The following is an 18,935-nucleotide window of genomic DNA, read 5'->3' as shown; positions in this document are numbered from 1 at the left end:
ACAGTATTCTCATTTCCAAAAGTGTCCATTAAAGTCTACTTCAAGGACTAATAAAACAAATATCGCATTTCATTCCTCTTTGAACACTTTGTATCGTACCAACTATAATCTGCGGATATCCGTGCACGTAAAGCGACCTGTCTGGGGCGGTGTGTTCTGGGAGTTGTAGTTCGTATTCCGACTTTCAATCACTGATCCGGTCCGAAGGAGAACTACAAATCCCAGGACGCATCTGGCGCAACGGCGCTGTAACGCGTGAAGGTTGAGGCTGCCGGCGAAAGGACGCGTGAAGGTGGAAAGCGAATGAAACACTTTCCTTCAGAACGGAAATTAACAGGCAATTCGAAATAATTTCAGACGAAGATGTCTGAATTAACCGCGGCTACAGCCTTGGGGACGGTGCCCGCTGGACAGGCTGGGGAGAAGAAGCCTCTGAAACCATGTTGTGCGTGTCCTGAGACCAAGACAGTCAGGGATGCCTGGTAATGGGAAACTTTAGTGCCTCTATTTATATCTTTCTCCCGCTGCTGAGATAGTTGGTCTGTTGCAAAAAAAAAACGGTCTCCAGTTCTCAAACTTTCCCAACAGACACACTCGGGTCTAATTTGACGCCATCCGCAGCTGACTGCTCACTTGGTCCCACGCCAGAAGCGGTGGCACTTGTACTCACAATTAAAACTCGCGGTAATAATTGCGGGAGGTGAAATGCTCGATATTTTTTTTCAAATGGCACGCTTTAAAGTTTATCTTCAAGATCTGGATCTGAACAAAAAGTTCCTCGTTACGTCCTTAGCAACTTACATCGAGATTATTACATCAACCCATTACTTATACAAAGCTGTTGTGAAGTTTATGTAACACTTGTGGATCAGCAGGGCACGGGGGAAGGCCAGAGAACACCCAGCAGGGGACGGGTGGGGCTGAAGGACGGAAAATGTCAGTCATTTGGGGGAGTATCCCAGAATCCGAGGTTGGTGGGAAGAAGTGGAATTAACAGTATATGGGCCTGGGGGAGGTAGTTGTCAGGAAACGTTGTTAGGGCCATTGCATGGTCTTCAGTTACTGTGCGTGATTAACAACGGTTGCAAGGAGGACATCGAGTGAACGCTAAAAGTGTAATTGTACAGCAGATTGCATCGGGACTGGCAGGGTATGGCAAAGCAGCAAAGTCTTACAAGATGGGATGCTGCCTCACAATCTCGATGGTCAACACCGCAGGTGCTTAAAAACATTTCAGAAATGACTCCTATGGTGCCAGCCTTGACTCAGTGGTAGGACTCACGCCTCTGAGTCAGAAGGTTGTGGGTTCATACCCTATACCAAAGACTTCCGCACAAAATCCAGACCTTTCAGAGGAGCTGTCTTTTGGATGAGACGTTAAACCGAGGCCTCGCCTGCCCTCCCAGGTGGAGGTAAAAGATCCCATGGCACTGTTGTAGGGTAGTTCTCCCCAGTGTCCTGGCCAATATTTATCCCTCAACCAACATCACTTTTTAAAAAAAAAAGTGGTCTATATCACCTTGCTGTTTGTCGAACCTTGCTGTGTGCAAATTGGCTGCTGTATTTCCTACATTACAACAGTGACTACACTTCAAAGGTACTTAATTGGCTGTAAAGTTCTTTGGGACATTCTGAGGTTGTGAAAGGTGCTATGCAAATCTTTCTAGTATTGCTACATTCTGTTTCCAGTAAACGTATTGCTGCAGAGCCACCTAGAGGTCAGGGTCTGGAAAGGTATGTAGATTTAAATGCCCAGTTTACTGTATGGCTTTTCCAAAATAACTTTACGTGACTGGTCTTTTTAACATTGTACAGCCCAATCACATGCTGCGCACAAGCATAACAGGTACTGCATCCAAATATTGACCCTTTCAAAATGGATTTTCCCCATAGTACCTGACAAAGGAGTTTTCAGTGCCTTTTAGAATGAAATGTTGAGACCCACTCAGCATTTTTAATCTATAATAGATATTTAGGCCTACATAACAATCAATGCACAGTATATCTTTTCAAATAAAATTCTAATACAAGCAGTGATAATTCTGTAATGTATATGTTAGCAAAACTTTTTTGGAGGGGGGTGGGGGAGAAGGACAAATGCATTTTTGTACTACAGAAAAACATCTGGGAATAAATTACACAAAATGAATCCAGGGAAGAGATTATGTCAGATTGAGTGCTTAGGTGACTTATAAATGCCTCCTGAACTCTGGTTAGGTTTATAACATTTAATCCATTGTGGATTTTTTAGGTTAAAAACTTCACATCATTGTAGAGATTCTAGTATTTCTTGTAGTTTCAGGAAGTCTGAATGCTGGTTAAAGAAAGTTGATGTCAGTATTACATGTCTATTAAAAAAAAAATATTTCTAGTACTTCTCCCGCATCTTCTGCTAAAGTTACATAGGAACAGAAGCAGGCTATTCAGCCCCTTGAGCTTGTTCCGCCATTCAGTTAGATCATGGGTGATCTAACTGAATTTACTCCATTTACTCGCCATTGTTCCATGTTCCTTGATACACTTGATGCACTTAACTAACAAATCTATTGATCTCCATCTTAAATATTTATTACTTTGTACTGTAAATAATGAAAAAGTAGTAAGTTCAGTTGGAAGATACTGTAGGTATACTGAAAAAGAGTAGAGGCTGAGAAGCACATGAATTTTAAATAGTTCGCTGATCAGCGGTTTAAAATACTGCTCAGCTGTTCAACATTGCTGCTCACTGGCACTTTAAACAACTATGCAGCATTCTACGAATAATGCCACTTTTGAGCTGAAAGAATGCCGATCATCTGATTGTGATTTATTTGGTTACATTGATAATTTGGGAATCTATCCAAGTTGATTAATATAATCAGATTCCACCATATTTACAAATTGTGTGACAGAATGACTTTCTGAACTGAATTTGTTACTTTTTCATTACTTGCAGTACTAAGTAATAAATTTGGAACTATGATTATGTACCTGAGCTTAGAAGGCATCTCTAATATGTCAGGTACTACTTAATTACATTGCTCTACATGAATCCCCTCACACAATTCCTGTTGAGGCAAGTTATATGACTTCATCCTCTGTTTTGAAAAATCACTGATCTTTCCAGGAGTTGCTGCATGTTTATCTTCTAGTTTATAAGCCCTATGGAAAAGATAGCAAGGAGTGCTCCTGCAAATTATTTGTGGTAATTTTACAACAGACTACAATTTAGAGGGAAAGGTGTAGATATATGGATTTTTTAAAAAAAAATCTATAAATGTCTATATCAAAAGACACAAACGTGTGTGTGTGTGTTTTTTATATATATATATATATATATATATATATATATAAAAAATATTTTAAATTTTTTTTTAACATATGTATATTTTACGTGGTGTTGCTCACAGTAAGTCAGAGGCTAAGGAAAGGAGCATTATACCACATAATGCACAATGTACTGTTCTGCTCTAAGAGGAAACTGTGTGTAAACTGGCCTGTTGCTTTAAGGCCTCAAGGTTTAACTGCTGTAAATAGGAACATTGTGAGGTTAAGTAGAGGGTAATTGCTCTTGGGTACATCCTGAGAGCAGTATTTTGTGTTGCCGGGGAAGTTTGTGGGAAACCAGCAAAAAGTGACTGGCTTATTTTTAATTGTGACACAAAAATTTGTATGAGATAATGTGTGGATCCATTTCAAAACTTTTATAAACTAATTGATCTTCCACAATGTATTTAAGTAGGAAGATATGTTCTCTCTCTTGCCTGTCTTTGTTGTCTTGAGAAATACATATTTTGGCAGATCACCAATGGTTTAACAGAAGAGAAATTTTATTTACCAGATCTTCAATGACATTGCTCACGCCAAGCAGAGGATATGTTTTATAACAATAGTTGCATGTGCCATGTAGGACATAACATCAAGGCCATTAATTTACGTCACATTCTATTTGCATTACATGATATTCATGCTTTGTGGATTGAATTCTGCCAAAATTCATTGTGCTGTGAAAATAGTAAATGAATGGCCTTTATGTACTAATGGTCTCTCCTGTGGTATTGCCCATGATATGTCTCTCATGACTGTCTGTTTTACCTGTCTGTCATCTTCATATTGTTGGTTTGTTCATTTCTCTCTCCTGTCTCCATTAAAGTAAAGATTGGATGGGAAATTGAGAAATTAATTCGTGAAAATCAGGATGCCATGAACTAAACAGCACAGGCTTCAGTGATTAATTAAAAGCTAATTTAGATAAGGGTAAAGTTGGTTGGGTATAAAAATTAGACAACAAAGTATAAAACTTTACCTGCAGGCATAGTATTAAAAAATTGAAGGCCAGGAAAAGTGTTGCAATGGGAAAAATATTACCTAAAGGGGAAAAAATGGTGGAGCAAGTTAGGGGTGGGTGTCAAACACTTGCCTCAGTGCTATCTAGTGGCCCAAGTTTGCAATTACATTGTGATGGTGAACTGGTTATACACCAAATCCGTCCCAAAAAGGTTTATATTGTCAGTTTCAGTGTTAAAGCTGACATAAAAGTATCATCAAAAATCATAACAGGAAATATGACAAGCACATGATTTTAAATAATATTTAGATATTCCTTATAATTTTAATCCCTTTTTTAAAAAAAGCTGAAGATACTCAGCAAGTTGTACCAGTTGGAGGAAGAGATTTTTTTTTGGTAGTACTAGGAGGGTGGGCTTTTTCTACACTGGATGGATGATCCTGAGCTTTGGCAGAACTGGAATGAAGGTTCTGAGGTGGAGGTGCTGGGGGTTGGCAGAACTGTGGAGGGGAACCCTGAGGTTTGGTAAAAATAGTGGAGTTTGCTTACTGGTAGATTGCTAGTGTTTGTCAGCAGTGAGGTAAAGGGGAGGGCACTGATCTTATAGCACTGAACAGGGGGATATCACTGGTCTGGCAGTACCGGTTTGTAACTTTCTAAATATATATATATATGTGTGGATCTGTCTCTCAACAGCTGTTACTAATTAGAATGTTTACATTTTCTAACTACAGGTGAAACACAGGTGATAGTAATCAGAGCCTTTCTGTTTGTCTGTTCACCGTCAAAGCTTCTTGTACAGTGAAACTTTTGAAGCTGTAGTTGCCACTTTGCCATGTTAGATTCAACTTCTCCCACAAACCACATGGAAATTTGCCATATTATGGATTATGTAGCATCTATTTAATTTGAGGGAAAGTTCTGCAGAATTGTTCCATGGACCTCCCCACCTCTCCCAGGATGGTCTGGCAAAGCTCTGTTATCTACGTTTCTAGCTTCATTACTGAAATCTAGCCAGTGGCATATTTACAGAGATTATTATGCCCCCAATCAGAAGAAGCAAATGTAAACCAGGATAAAACTTCAAGCCCAAATTTTCCACATTATAACCTATAAATTTATTTTGAGAATTCATTTGCACTAACTATGTTGTGACATATCTGGGTGCTCTCGTGATGTACAGTGGTAGTGACAGAAGTTTTGTTTATTAATCAGGTGTTTTGATTCTGTTGCTTTTTGACTGTACTCCCTAATGAAATGTTGTTCTAGTGGAGTTTCTACTGAAATAATTGTAAATGCCACAATAAAGATCTGAATTTTATTTTCCATTATCTGCAGTGAAGCATGTTTAAAATTATACAATAGGACAATTTAATAGCCAGTACCTTCAGGCCTTTTTGACACAATGTACACAAACCCAAAAAACAGGAATGGAGACAAAACTAATGGATTGTTCTAGGTATGATTACACTTCTCCATTTTGTGGTTTCTGTGTACAATAATTCAATAATTCCCCCCCACCCTGAAAACCAAACCCAAAATTGTTTCTCCAAAACAAACAATTTTACTAAAAGAAATCTTGATTCCATTCCCAAATGCAGATCTATTCAAAAGCAGATCTGCTTATGTTGCTACACAAAACAATATTTATGGAAGCTAAGAAGTGAGCACTGTGGGTCTCCAATAGTAAAAGTAATATGTCAGAAGATTTTTGGTTGCTCATGCTAGATGCTTTGTATTTTAAGAATTTGAACCAATCTACTTACCATTAATTTTATTTGCAGTATAATTGAGAAAGGGGAGGAGAACTGCAAAGACCTGATAGAAGCTCACAAAGAATGTATGAGGGCATTGGGATTCAAGGTCTGATGAGGCAGCACTTGGAGATGTGTGGTGAGTATGTATCCTCTCTCTTCTAGCATTTTTTCTAACATTACTTTTTTAGTTACCTAAACTGTACAATTTACAGTGATTTATGTGAGCAGTTGATATAAATTGTATGCATAGTATTTAGGTTTTGTGAGAATATCAGTAATCATGTTGATTTTTCCCCAGAAGTAGGCATGGGATATTTTTAGCAATACTTCCTGATTTGGGTACTAGCCAACTGTTAAGTATGCAATACGCTTTCAGTTTTATTACACACATAATTTATAATATTTAACTGTTAATTTTTGTTTTTAAAATGGAATAAGAGTGTGCTAGTATTAACCAAGTAGGAATACCAGTCTCAACTAACATTTGCATTTGAGTTTTTTTATAAATGTTGCTAGGCTTGGGCATATTGTCTGAAGTATTGAAGCTAGTTAGGGCCTCCTGGCTTCCTATCCCATTCCGTTTCAGCAATTTCCCAATTGGAAGACTGGAGGAAGAGGAGCCAGCCAAACTTAGGGTGGTAGAGAATGGGAAAAATAGCTGACAGATTTTAGTCTACAGTGTGCAATTAAGCTTTATGCAGTGATAGAAGTATATTTTAAAGGGTTGAAATAGTCAGTAAAGATCAGGGAGTAGAGTTTGCACTGGATTGCGCTGGTTTTATCAGTGCAATCCGCCAGAAGCACCGTGGAAGAATGCGGAAAATCAAGCGTAAGTCACGTCTAGCATAAATTGAGTTTCCGTGATCTTTAATGTTGGTTCAAAAATCATTGCGCCCAAAACTGGCCACACCGAAATTGAATGGCGAAGCAGGCTTGAGGGGCCATATGGCCTATACCTGCTCCTATTTCTTATGTTCTGAAATGGCGAAATAATGACGATGGCAAGTTTCTGCCGTTTGCGGCCGTTTGAGGAGGTTCTTCGAATTAAGCTTGTTTTCTTAGGTGCACAGGCACTAGTAAGCACGTTTTAAATGTTTTTGCATATTAAAAAATATTTAATCTACTAAGAAACTGACTAGTGTAAACCAATGAAACTAGTAAATGGTTCAGTGTAGTTTTTAAAGTCATTTTCAGTGATTTTAAAATCAGATTACTCAAAGCTGGAGGACTAGACACACTCATTAAAAGTGCTTACCTTTTGTGATAAACCCACTTTCACCTGTTAATAAAACTGCACCAGGTTACCACTCTCAAATACATCAATGAATATTTTTTAATGCAAAGAGGAAAAAAAAAATTACGTTCTATTACGCTGACCGATTGCGCTGGTTCAAGGAAGATTTTACGTTTTGTGATTATGCAAATGTGTTTTAGCAGAAACTTGAACTATAACTTAAACCAGTGCAATTTGCCGATTGTGCCCAAAGCGGAAACTCTACTCCAAGCTCGTGCTTTTAAAATTTAAATTCCATTTCCTTTTAAAAGCATTGGTTCTCTTGACCTCTATTTCTAGTTGTACACCTCACAAGTGACAAAATATTCTGTCTTGGCTATTTGTAGACAAAAGCCTATTTCACCTTGGAGTCGGAGGGAGGTGGTATTGCAGTAAGAGAGGGAAACTTATGACTTTTCATAGCCACAATAATTCGTTAACAAAATAAGAAGCATAAATCACTTTTCCAATCCACTGGATTAGAAGTGCTCTATATCCATTGGATGTTAGGTTCCCTATTAGAGACCTGGTCAGGATCTTATCAGTCGTGTGAACAGCAGTTTTACAATATGCCTATTAAAGTTTAAAAGCATAATGCATCTTAGATCCTTAACATTGTGAATCTACCGTTAACTGTCCCTGTTTAAAATTCAGTAAAAGTATAGAAGTGCTCCACTAGAACCGGAATTTTTTTGATTTCAGAACATAAGAAATAGGAGCAGGAGTAGGCAATATGGCCCCTCAAGCCTGCTTTGCCATTCAATAAGATCATGGCTGATCTTTGACCTCAACTCCACTTTCCTGCCCAATCCCTGTATCCTTTAATTCCCTTAGAGTCCAAAAATCAATCAATCTCAGTCTTGAATATACTCAACGACTGAACATCCATAGCCCTCTGGGGTAGAGAATTCCAAATATTCACAACCCTCAATAATTTAAGGTATCACTGTCCACAGTCTTACCCCAATTCCCAGGTGGTGTTCCTTGCCAGGCTAAACACCGTAGCCTCCTTATTGTACCAGATTGCACATCACTTGGAAACTAATGAGCCCAGGTGGTTTGAGGGTACACTGCCCTGGCCAATTTAAATCCTATGTGAATTCAATACCTACAGGAATGTTGGGGTTTTTTGTACTATATATAGATCATTTTATGATATCCAATTTAACCTCACTGCACAGCTATTTTTCTCATTTATATATTTTTTTCTCTAAACAGGATTGAGTCTTGGGTTAAATTCATGTATGCTGCTCTGCCTGAAGTTGAATGAAGATGAGTTGTGTGTGGATACATTGTTATTGTTATACAAATGAACTGTTGTGACAAATGCTGGAACTGAAAACTCGTCTTCACTGATTTGTTCCAGAAATTAGTCAGATGATCACTATCTTTTCTGCCTTTTCTTGTCCACAGTTATTTAAAAATCAGAGGTACTTTCAAATTTGTATGATCTATCCTTTAATAAAAGTTTGAAAACCTGTCCTTTTGATCCTACTTCCTATGCATTTTGTATAGGGTTGGCAAACATGCCATTTATCAATATACTGAAAATCTATTTTCAAGTTGCACACCTAATGTGGTAGGTAGGCAGGCTTGTATTACAAAGTTTAGCAGCTAGAATATATAGAAACCTTACCTGCACATTGCAGTACTGTACCTGGGCTGAGAATGGGTGGTTAATAGGCCAGGTTTTTATAATACAGGAGAGAAAATCCCAGAAGTCAGTTCATTTCATTTCAATATATGTGTTTGCTACAATATTAATAAAACACTAATAGATCCTGCCACCTCTTGCAGTAGTTATGGGGTTTAAGCTGCCCTCCCCCCACCTTGATTTTTTTTTATCATTGCTGTATATTGTGCCTGGTATTCCATGCTCTGCACACCAGCTGGTGACATTTTTAGTAGAAAAGAGCAGACACCTTTTGGCTGTTTTTTTTAACTTTAGAAATGTAAAGGTGGTGCAGCTGTCTAGGATATTTTTATATTCAAGTATACCAAAACACAATAGTGAGGTTATTGAAGGTTGGCTTTGCACCAATTGTTGTTATACTACAAATGGTGTGCCTTTGAAATAATGCGAGAACACCACCTCAAGACAGTCTGACACCAAATTGCAAACTTCCAGTTCAAATGGAGGTATAATGTAGTTTGTGTCATGGTGAATGGCCAGTATAACTGCCCTGTTTTTCAGATCGATAGGTTTATTGTATTTAAACTAGTTCTCTACATAACCTGTCAATTTTCAGTGACTGACTTACAAGGGTCTAGCCATTCTTTTTATAAGTTGTTTTTCCTTTGTATTTTTATTTAATACTTGGCTCTGAAAAATAATCTGCCATCATTTTTATGTTGTAGTGAAGTCTTTTGTCGATTGTAGATCTTGTGTAGATTGGTTATAACTTGGAATTCCATAATTTGAATACAGGTTCCAATATGCAATCAGATAAAGGTTTAATAACTCCATGTTGGTATGGCAACAGTCAATTGCAGCCTAAGCAAGGTTCAGCAGCAATATAATGGATTAAAAATGGTATTAATTTTAGATGTTTAATTCTCCAAACTATGTTGTACTTTTTTTTTGGAGCCATTTAAAGTAATCCAAGCTGCCAGGACTAGGTGGTTCAGTTTCACAAATCCATGCTGGCTCTCTCTGATTAACTGAAAATTCTCGGTGTTCAGTCACCCTATCCTTAATTATAGACTCCAGCATTTTCCCCACAACAGATGTTAGGCTAACTGGTCTGTAATTCCCCGGTTTCCCTCTCTCTCCTTTCTTAAAAAGCGGAGTGACATGTGCAATTTTCCAATCTAGAGGGACAGTTCCTGAATCTAGAGAACTTTGAAAGATTATAGTTAGGGCATCTGCAATCTGCTCACCTACTTCCTTTAAAACCCTGGGATGGAAACCATCTGGTCCTGGGGATTTGTCACTCTTTAGTGCTATTATTTTCTTCATTACTGTTGCTTTACTTATGTTAATTTTATCGAGTCCCTGTCCCCGATTCAATATTAGTTTTCTTGGGATTTCCGGCATGCTATCCTCTATTTCTACTGTAAATACTGACGCAAAGTAATTGTTCAACGTGTCCGCCATTTCCCTATTGTCAATGACAATATCCCCACTTTCAGTTTTTAAGGGGTCAACACTGCTCCTGACCACCCTCTTTTTCCTAATATAACTATAAAAGTTCTTCGTATTGGTTTTGATATCCCTTGCGAGTTTCTTTTCATACTCTGTTTTTGTAGCCCTTACTATCTGTTTTGTGACCCTTTGTTGATCTTTGTATCTTTCCCATTCGCCAGGATCTGTGCCATTTTTTGCCTTTTTGTATGCCCTTTCCTTATGTCTTATACTGTCCCTTACCTCTTTAGTTGTCCATGGCTGTTTTTTTTGGCAAGTAGAGTTCTTGGCCCTCGGGTATAAACCGGTTCTGTATCTCGTTAAATGTTTCTTTAAACATTTCCCACTGATCATCAGTCGTTTTACCCATTAACAGATTTGCCCAGTTTACTGTGGACAGTCTCCGTCTCATCCCATTGAAGTCGGCCTTACCCAAGTCTAGAATCTTAGCAGCTGATTCACTTTTTTCCCTTTCAAACACTACATCGAACTCGATCATGTTATGATCACTATTGGATAGATGTTCACGCAGAGTAAAGCCGTTAACTAAATCTGGTTCATTACTCATTACTAAATCTAGTATGGCTTGCCCCCTTGTTGCCTCTAGGATATACTGCTGCAGAAAACTATCCCGGACACACTCAGGAAATTCACTACGTTTCTGACAGTTGCTAGTCTGCTTTCCCCAATTTATGTGAAGGTTAAAGTCCCCCATTAAGACCACTATGCCTTTCTTACACGCTTGTCTAATCTCTGCATTTATACAATCTAGCACTTCAGAGCTGCTGCCAGGGCTCCTATATACAACTCCCGCTATAGTCTTAGATCCTTTCCTATTTCTCAATTCAACCCATAAGGTCTCTGTTGGCTGCTTACCTCTCGTTATATCCCCCTTTATCATTGAAGTGATTTCATCTCTAGTCATTAAGGCTACTCCTCCCCCTCTTCCATTTTCTCTATCTCTCCTGTAGACCTTACAACCCGGTATAATTAGTTCCCAATCCTGACCATCCTGCAGCCAAGTCTCAGTAATAGCTATCATGTCATACCCTCCAATTTGAATTTGAACCTGTAGTTCATTTAATTTATTCCTTGTACTCCGTGCATTTGTATTTAGAACTCTTAGTTGGGCCACACACCCTAGCCTGACCTTCAGCTTTGATGCAGGGTTAATCGCCTTACTCCTTCTAGTTTTTATTTTATCTGTCGTGCCTAAAGTACACTTTCTTTCCACTGCTCTACGCTTTTCCCTTTCACTTGTTCTTGAACAACTGTTTGTACTATTTATATTGTAGATTTCCCCTGGGTCTTCCCCTCTCTTGCTGCTCTCAACTTTATTCCCTTCTGACTCCCCGCTCAGGTTCCCATCCCCCTGCCACTCTAGTTTAAACCTTCCCCAACACCCCCGCGAGGACATTGGTCCCGGGCCTGCTTGGGTGTAACCCATCCCGCTTGTACAGGTCCCACCTTCCCCAGAACCGGTCCCAATGTCCCAGGAATCTAAATCCCTTCCTCCTACACCATCCCTGCAGCCATGCATTCATCCTGTCTATTCTCCTGTTCCTATACTTACTAGCACGTGGCACTGGTAGTAATCCTGAGATCACTACCTTTGAAGTCCTGCTTTTTAATTTATCTCCTAACTCCTTAAATTCACCTTGCAGGAACTCATCCCTTTTTTTACCTATGTCGTTGGTACCAATATGGACCACGACTACTGGCTGTTCACCCTCCCCCTCCAGAATGCCCTGCAGCCGCTCCGTGACATCCTTGACCCTAGCACCAGGGAGGCAACATACCATCCTGGAGTCACGTTTGCAGCCGCAGAAACGCCTATCTGTTCCCCTTACAATTGAGTCCCCTATCACTATAGCCCTGCCACTCTTCTTCCTCCCCTCCTGTGCAGCAGAGCCACCCGTGGTGCACCGAACTTGGCTCTTGCTGCTTTCCCCTGATAAGCCATCTCCCCCAACAGTATCCAAAGCAGAATATCTGTTTGAGAGGGAGATGGCCCCAGGGGACTCCTGCTCTACCTGCCTAGTCCTTTTACTCTGCCTGGTGGTCACCCATTTCCTTTCTGCCTGCGTAATCTTTACCTGCGGTGTGACCACCTCACTGAACGTGCTATCCACGATAGTCTCAGCGTTGCAGATGCTCCACAGTGAATCCACCCGCAGCTCCAGCTCCGAAATACGGTTAGTCAGTAGCTGCAGCTGGACACATTTCCTGCACACATGGTCGCCAGGGACACAGGTAATGTCCATGACTTCCCACATAGTGCAGGAGGAGCATATCACGGGTGCGAGCTCTGCTGCCATGACTTGCCTTCGACTCTCAGACTCTCCTCCCGCTCTCGGTGTCTCCTTTTATACTGTGCTCACCTCTCGGACTCTCCTGCCTCACCTGTGACGTTGCACAGTAGTTTTCTCTTGTTGCAGGTCTGCTGCTGCTTTTATTCCCTAATCTCAGTCTTCTACGCTCAGGTCCACTGCTGCTCTGTGGAAAAAGTTAGGAAAAGCAAGGCAAAGCAGCACCTCCTTCCCCCACTTCACCGAACTCCCACACTTACCCAACTCTCAGCAGTTCACACTGTGTTGTCCACACACCGTGGGAACATTCATTATATGTGATCCATATGGTTCCACGACACGCACCTATGCAGCCCCTTAAGTCAAACAACTTGGGTACTCCAGGCCTAGATTAGGGACTTCAGTTCTGGAGTGGGGCTTGAATCCACAACTTTCTGACTCATAGGCAAGAGTGCTACCAACTGAGCCAAGCTGACATGATTATATAAATGATATACATATATTAATGAAATTATTATTTTTCTGGAGGGAATCATTAGGGTACATCAATATCATAAATATAGAGCTGAGAGTGAAAAAAGGTTAATATTTGCATTGAATAATCTGATTTTTGACTCCGCAGTTGGTTTAATTCTTTACCTATAAGATGTCCTATATTTGAATATGTCCTAAATCTGGAGTCAATTAAAATAGTCCCATAATGGATGTTGGCTATTTTCTCCTCCACTTAATTGATTACTCTAAGGGCATTTCATAAGTTTTAGCATAAATTCTATTAACCACCAGCCCAGTTGCAAATTCAGACCCAGTCATCCAGACTTCCTGACTCCAAGATTTACCAACTTGGATTCTGAAAAGTTTCATTACTTCTGAACTGTGCTTCTAGGCTCAGTACTTTATGATAATCAAGGTTCCGTGCAGAGTAAAGTTTTTTCCCGCTCCTGATTGCTAATCACAAAGCAATATTTGCACTTGTTATTAAGAAGTCTCACCAGAAACAGCCACCTACTCAACATTAATAAAGCTGGTGCGTTAATGGCACTGATGCTAGGCTAACCCAATCACAGGAGGTTATTCGGAAAACACAGGCATTTTGCCTAGGGTGCCATCTATCCTCCGCTGTATCTAAATCACCCTTTGCTCCACGTGCTATCCAGAGTGTCTCCCCTGTGCCATCTGCTGTTTGTTGAAGGTAATAGCCACCATCAGTTTGGTAGTATTTTCATCAAGAATGGTTGGTTCTACAAATGTAAGGAATCTTACAACACCAGGTTATAGTCCAACAGTTTTATTTGAAAATCACAAGCTTTTGGAGGCTTTCTCCTTCGTCAGCTGAGTGTGAGATTCCATGGAAGGTACCGCATATATAGTCAGAGAACAATGCCTGGTGATTACAGATAATCTTTCCAACTGCCCGTTGTCAACGGACACCGCGCAACAATCGCCAGACAGGAGGGTTCCTTCCCAGTCGGGGAACACTTCAGCAGTCAAGGACATTCAGCCACCGATCTTCGGGTAAGCGTTCTCCAAGGCGGCCTTCGAGACACACGACAACGCAAAATCGTCGAGCAGAAATTGATAGCCAAGTTCCACACCCATGAGGACGGCCTCAACCGGGATCTTGGGTTCATGTCACGCTACACGTAACCCCACCAGCGAAAAAAGTTATCTTTTTAATACAACTGATCATTCTCTCTCTTTCTCTTCCTTTCGGATGTTTCTCTCTCTCTCTCTCTCTCTCTGCCTTCTGACCGTTTGTGTATTCGGTGGTCCTGTGTGTGGTGTCTGAACACTATTTGACTCCTTTGATTGCCTTGACAACGGGCAGTTGGAAAGATTATCTGTAATCACCAGGCATTGTTCTCTGACTATATATATATGCGGTACCTTCCACGGAATCTCACACTCACCTGACGAAGGAGAAAGCCTCCGAAAGCTTGTGATTTTCAAATAAAACTGTTGGACTATAACCTGGTGTTGTAAGATTCCTTACATTTGTCCACCCCAGTCCATCACCGGCATCTCCACATCATGGTTCTACAAAAGTAGAGATTGTTAAAAGTAAAAGTTGAAAGATTTGAAATTTAAAGAGTTTAATCAGAGGGAAACTTGTAAAGTGATTCACAGTTGTTAGCTCTAAACCCAAAGAGAATAAAGTAACTAATAGTACTGAGACAACATGCATACAAGGTTAGTTAAGCTAAGGTGAGAAGATGACTGGAGGAAGGAGACAACGACCACAGACAGTGACATGTTAAATGCACTTCAGAGGAAAAGCTGAGCATCCCAGAGCAAGTCTGAAATGCCTAATGCTACAACATCCAGCCTACTGAAAGTAATAGGTCATATGGTTTATGTTCATTTTTTGGAGGAATATTGGAAACTTGACCATAACAAGTTGAATCTGATGTGTAAAATTTACCTTGCTAAGCCGTATTAAAATCCTGGACATTGAACAATGCTAATGTTATAAAGGAAACCCAACTAATGCTAAGAGACTGTGATACACTTAAATTATGTGGCTGCAGTGATTCAGACTTTGTCATTTAGTTAAAATGTGCACATAAATATTTTATGATTGCCACTTAGAAGTTAATCAACATATACTGCATCTCTCAGTAATTGGTTTGGCTTGTATAACTGCTAATATAATTTGGACAGGATTATGTAAAATGGTTCAAAGGCAAACTAGTTTAATCATCTTACAAACTTTAGATAAAATGGTAAATCATCATCATGATGTAAAAGTGTAGGAAAGATTAATCTGATACTTTTGGTTAATATTGTCTGCATATTTTTCAGACTTATCATTCATCAACCTTACTGCAGGATGATCCCAACTGGACTAAGTAGCCAGAAGCTTACCAGAATTCTGTGTTGGTAAACTGTGAGTTTAGCCAGTTAAACTCCAGCAGACTCCTATGTTACACTTTGGGATTTTCTCCCCCAACACTTTTGCTTCTGTTCACGGCTAACGGTAGTTTCCATAAGCAGAGTGTGTCTCCTATGAACAGAAATCTGCATCTTTGTACATACTGCTTAAGAGTTAGCGTAACCAGGATTAGCAATTAACACCTAGAATTATAGAATGATACAGCACAGAAGGAGGCCATTCGGCCCATTGTGCCTGTGCCAGCTCTTTGGAAGAGCCATCCAATAAGTCCCACTCACCTGTTCTTTCCCCCTAGGCCTGCAAATATTTCCACTTCAAGTATTTATCCAATCCCTTTTGAAAGTTATTATTGAATCTGCTTACACCACCCTTTCAGGCAGTGCATTCCAGATCATTACAACTCGCTGCGTAAATTGTTTTTTCCTCATGTCGCCTCTGGTTCTTTTACCTTAAATCTGTGTCCTTTGGTTACAGACCTTTTTGCCATTGGAAATAGTTTCTCCTTGTTTACACTATCAAAACCCTTCATGATTTTGAACACCCCTATCAAATCTCCCTCCCCTTAACCTTCTCTACTCTAAGGAGAACAACCCCAGTTTCTCTAGTCTTTCTGTGTAACTGAAGTCTTTCATCCCTGATACCATTCTAGTAAATCTCCTCTGCACCCTCTCCAAGGCCTTGACATTCTTCCTAAAATGTGGTGCCCAAAATTGGCCACAATATTCCAGCTGTGGCCTAATCAGTGTTTTATAAAGTTTTAGCATAAATTCCTTACTTTTGTACTCTATGCCTCTATTTATAAAGCCAAGGAATCTGTATGCCTTTTTAACAGCCTTCTCAACTTGTCCTACCACCTTCAAAGATTTGTGTACAACCACCCCCACGTCTCTCTGTTCCTGCACCCACTTTAAAATTGTACCATTTAGTTTATAATGCCTCTCATTCTTCGCACCAAAATGAATCACTTCGCACTTCTCTGCTATAAATTTAATCTGCCACGTGTTTGCCCATTTCACCAGTCTATCTATGTTCTCTTGAAGTCTGTAACCATCCTCACTATTTACTGCATTTCCGAGATTCATGTCATCTGCAAACTTTGAAATTATGCCCTGTATACTGAAGTTCAGGTCATTAGTATATATCAAAAAGAGCAGTGGTCCCAACGCCAACCCCCGGAGGACACCACTGCTCACTTCCCTCCAGTCTGAAAGACAACCATTCACCACTATTCTCTGCTTTCTGTCCCTTAGTCAATTTCATATTCACCACAGGCACAACCCCCTTAATCCCATGGGCTTCAATTTTGCTAACTAGTTTATGATGTGATACTTTATCAAACGCCTTTTGAAAGTCCATAAACACCTAATTGTAAATCGTGCAAAGATCATCACATGGGATGCGCACCACATTCTGTCTTTCCCAAAAGGCAAAAAATATCACACCAATAGAACAATGTATATAGACTAAACTACTTAGTTAGATTTATTTACAAGTTGATTAATACACAGAAGCCAAACGTAATTACAGTGGAACCCGTTTAATTGCAACTGCTCGGGACCTTGCAAATTGCGATAAAACGGGAATTTCTATAAAGCGGGAGATGCAGAAAATCAAAGCTAGTCTGATGTATAACAATCTTTATTGCCTAAATTTCATGCATCTTACAACAAGGGTGAATACAGTGTAACATCTTACCACATCTTAAAAAGGTGAATACAGTATAATACAGTAAAAATGCAAGAAAAATGCTCATGTGTGTTAATTTTTTTTCACGCTGGTGAGTCGAAACACAGATTGGGTGATCGCTTTGCTGAACACCTACGTTCAGTCTGCAAGTGTGACCCTGAGCTTCCGGTCGCTTGCCACTTTAATTCTCTATCCCACTCCCATTCTGATCTCTCTGTCCTTGGCCTCCTAAACTGTTCCAACGAAGCTCAACGCAAGCTCGAGGAACAGCACCTCATCTTTTGATCAGGCACTTTTCAGCCTCATGGACTTAACATTGAATTCAATAACATCAGATCATAACCACCACTCCCATTTTCTTGGACATCAGGTGCTGGTAATGGTTCTGCTGTTATCATTTACACCTCCTCCTGGACCCATCTTTTGTTTCTTTACTTGTCCCGTTACCACCCCCTTTGCCTTGCACCATTATCACTTTTGTCACTTAATCACTCCTGCCCTCTACCCTATCACAGACCTTTTCCTTTGCTCTTTCCTTCCCCCCCCCCCCTGCCTTTCCCTGGCTCTGTACTTGCTTATAAACTTTTAAATCTCTAACTTCCTCCAGTTCTGAAGAAAGGTTGCAACGTTAACGTTAACTCTGTTTCTCTCTCCACAGATGCTGCCCGACCTGCTGAGTGTTTCCAGCATTTTCTGTTTTTATAACAAATGAGCAGGCGTTCATTTGTTGCCTGGGTACCCAGTATTTGTTAACACCTTTGCCATGTACAATTCAATTTGCACCTAGAACAAAGTCCCTGTAGCCTAACCAATTTCTAAATCAATCTATCTGGTCTAGTCCTTATATCCTCTGTCCTTCATTTGAAAATGTTGTATGGGAAGATGGCTTCCATTTTAATGTTAGTTAAACTGTATTAACTGAAATACAGAAATGTCCCTATTTTGTCATGTCCTGCTCTCACTTGGTGGCCTCTAAGCCTTGACTCTTGGCAATCTGTGCCTAAATTCTTTAGGCATAGTGAAGTGATGTGTATCCCGAAGGGGCGGAGAAAGTGTTAATAGAAATTACTTTTGTTGTTTCTCCGTAGTTTAGTTTGGGGACTCTCAAGCATGACCAACAAAATGATAGAACAGGTCAATGGGTTGAATGGTCTACTCCTATTCCTTTATGTGGAGAGTTTCTGTGCGTGTCAGACACTTGGCTGACTAAATAAATATCTTTCTGAGGCCAACTTTAGGCCATGTTTGCAGACATAATGGGCTCGATTTTCGCACCCCCAAGCGGGTGCGTTCATGGCGGGGCGGCTGCGAAAATCGGGGATTCCCGGGGCGGGTCCGGAGCCCGGCTCCAACCCGCCCACTTCCGGGTCCCCCAGTGACGCGCTGACATAAGAGCGCAGCCCCCGCATGTGGGATTCCCACTGGCAATTAAAGCCAGCGGGGTGCCAATTGAAGTAATTAACCAGGTACTTCAGGTCGTTTACAGACCTGATTGACCTGATATTTTAGGAGGGGTGGGATTTTCAGATCAACTGGGACTGTTTCCCGTACTGGGGGAAACACTCCCAGTTGAAATGGACGTGTTGCAGCCATCAGCCTGTGGCAGCTGCAAAGGTCCATTTGACA

At 40.3% G+C, this 18,935-nt stretch overlaps 1 protein-coding gene across 2 annotated transcripts; it reads left to right on the top strand.

Moving 5' to 3' along the window:
• The first annotated feature begins 230 nt into the window (after positions 1-230).
• cox17 (cytochrome c oxidase copper chaperone COX17) lies at positions 231-8,777 on the top strand. 2 transcript variants are annotated; one of them, XM_067993015.1, is made up of 3 exons: positions 231-482; positions 6,052-6,164; positions 8,516-8,777. In XM_067993015.1, the coding sequence occupies exons 1-2, from the start codon at positions 364-366 to the stop codon at positions 6,134-6,136; spliced, it is 204 nt and encodes a 67-aa protein (XP_067849116.1). In that variant the 5' UTR covers positions 231-363; the 3' UTR covers positions 6,137-6,164; positions 8,516-8,777. The 2 variants fall into 2 exon arrangements, with proteins under 2 accessions (XP_067849116.1, XP_067849115.1); XM_067993014.1 differs by having other exon boundaries at positions 233-482; positions 6,052-6,160.
• The last annotated feature ends 10,158 nt before the right edge of the window (positions 8,778-18,935 follow it).

The sequence above is a fragment of the Heptranchias perlo genome, chromosome 11 (genome assembly GCF_035084215.1).
Source record: "Heptranchias perlo isolate sHepPer1 chromosome 11, sHepPer1.hap1, whole genome shotgun sequence".
Lineage (NCBI taxonomy): Eukaryota > Metazoa > Chordata > Chondrichthyes > Hexanchiformes > Hexanchidae > Heptranchias > Heptranchias perlo.
This window is presented reverse-complemented; position numbering and strand designations above follow the sequence as displayed.

Bases quoted from the DNA above. Each gene is read 5' to 3' on its own strand.
- cox17 (XM_067993015.1), top strand. From the start codon at position 364: ATGTCTGAATTAACCGCGGCTACAGCCTTGGGGACGGTGCCCGCTGGA. The intron at 483-6,051 runs GTAATGGGAAAC...TTTTATTTGCAG, and splicing joins AAGACAGTCAGGGATGCCTG to TATAATTGAGAAAGGGGAGG.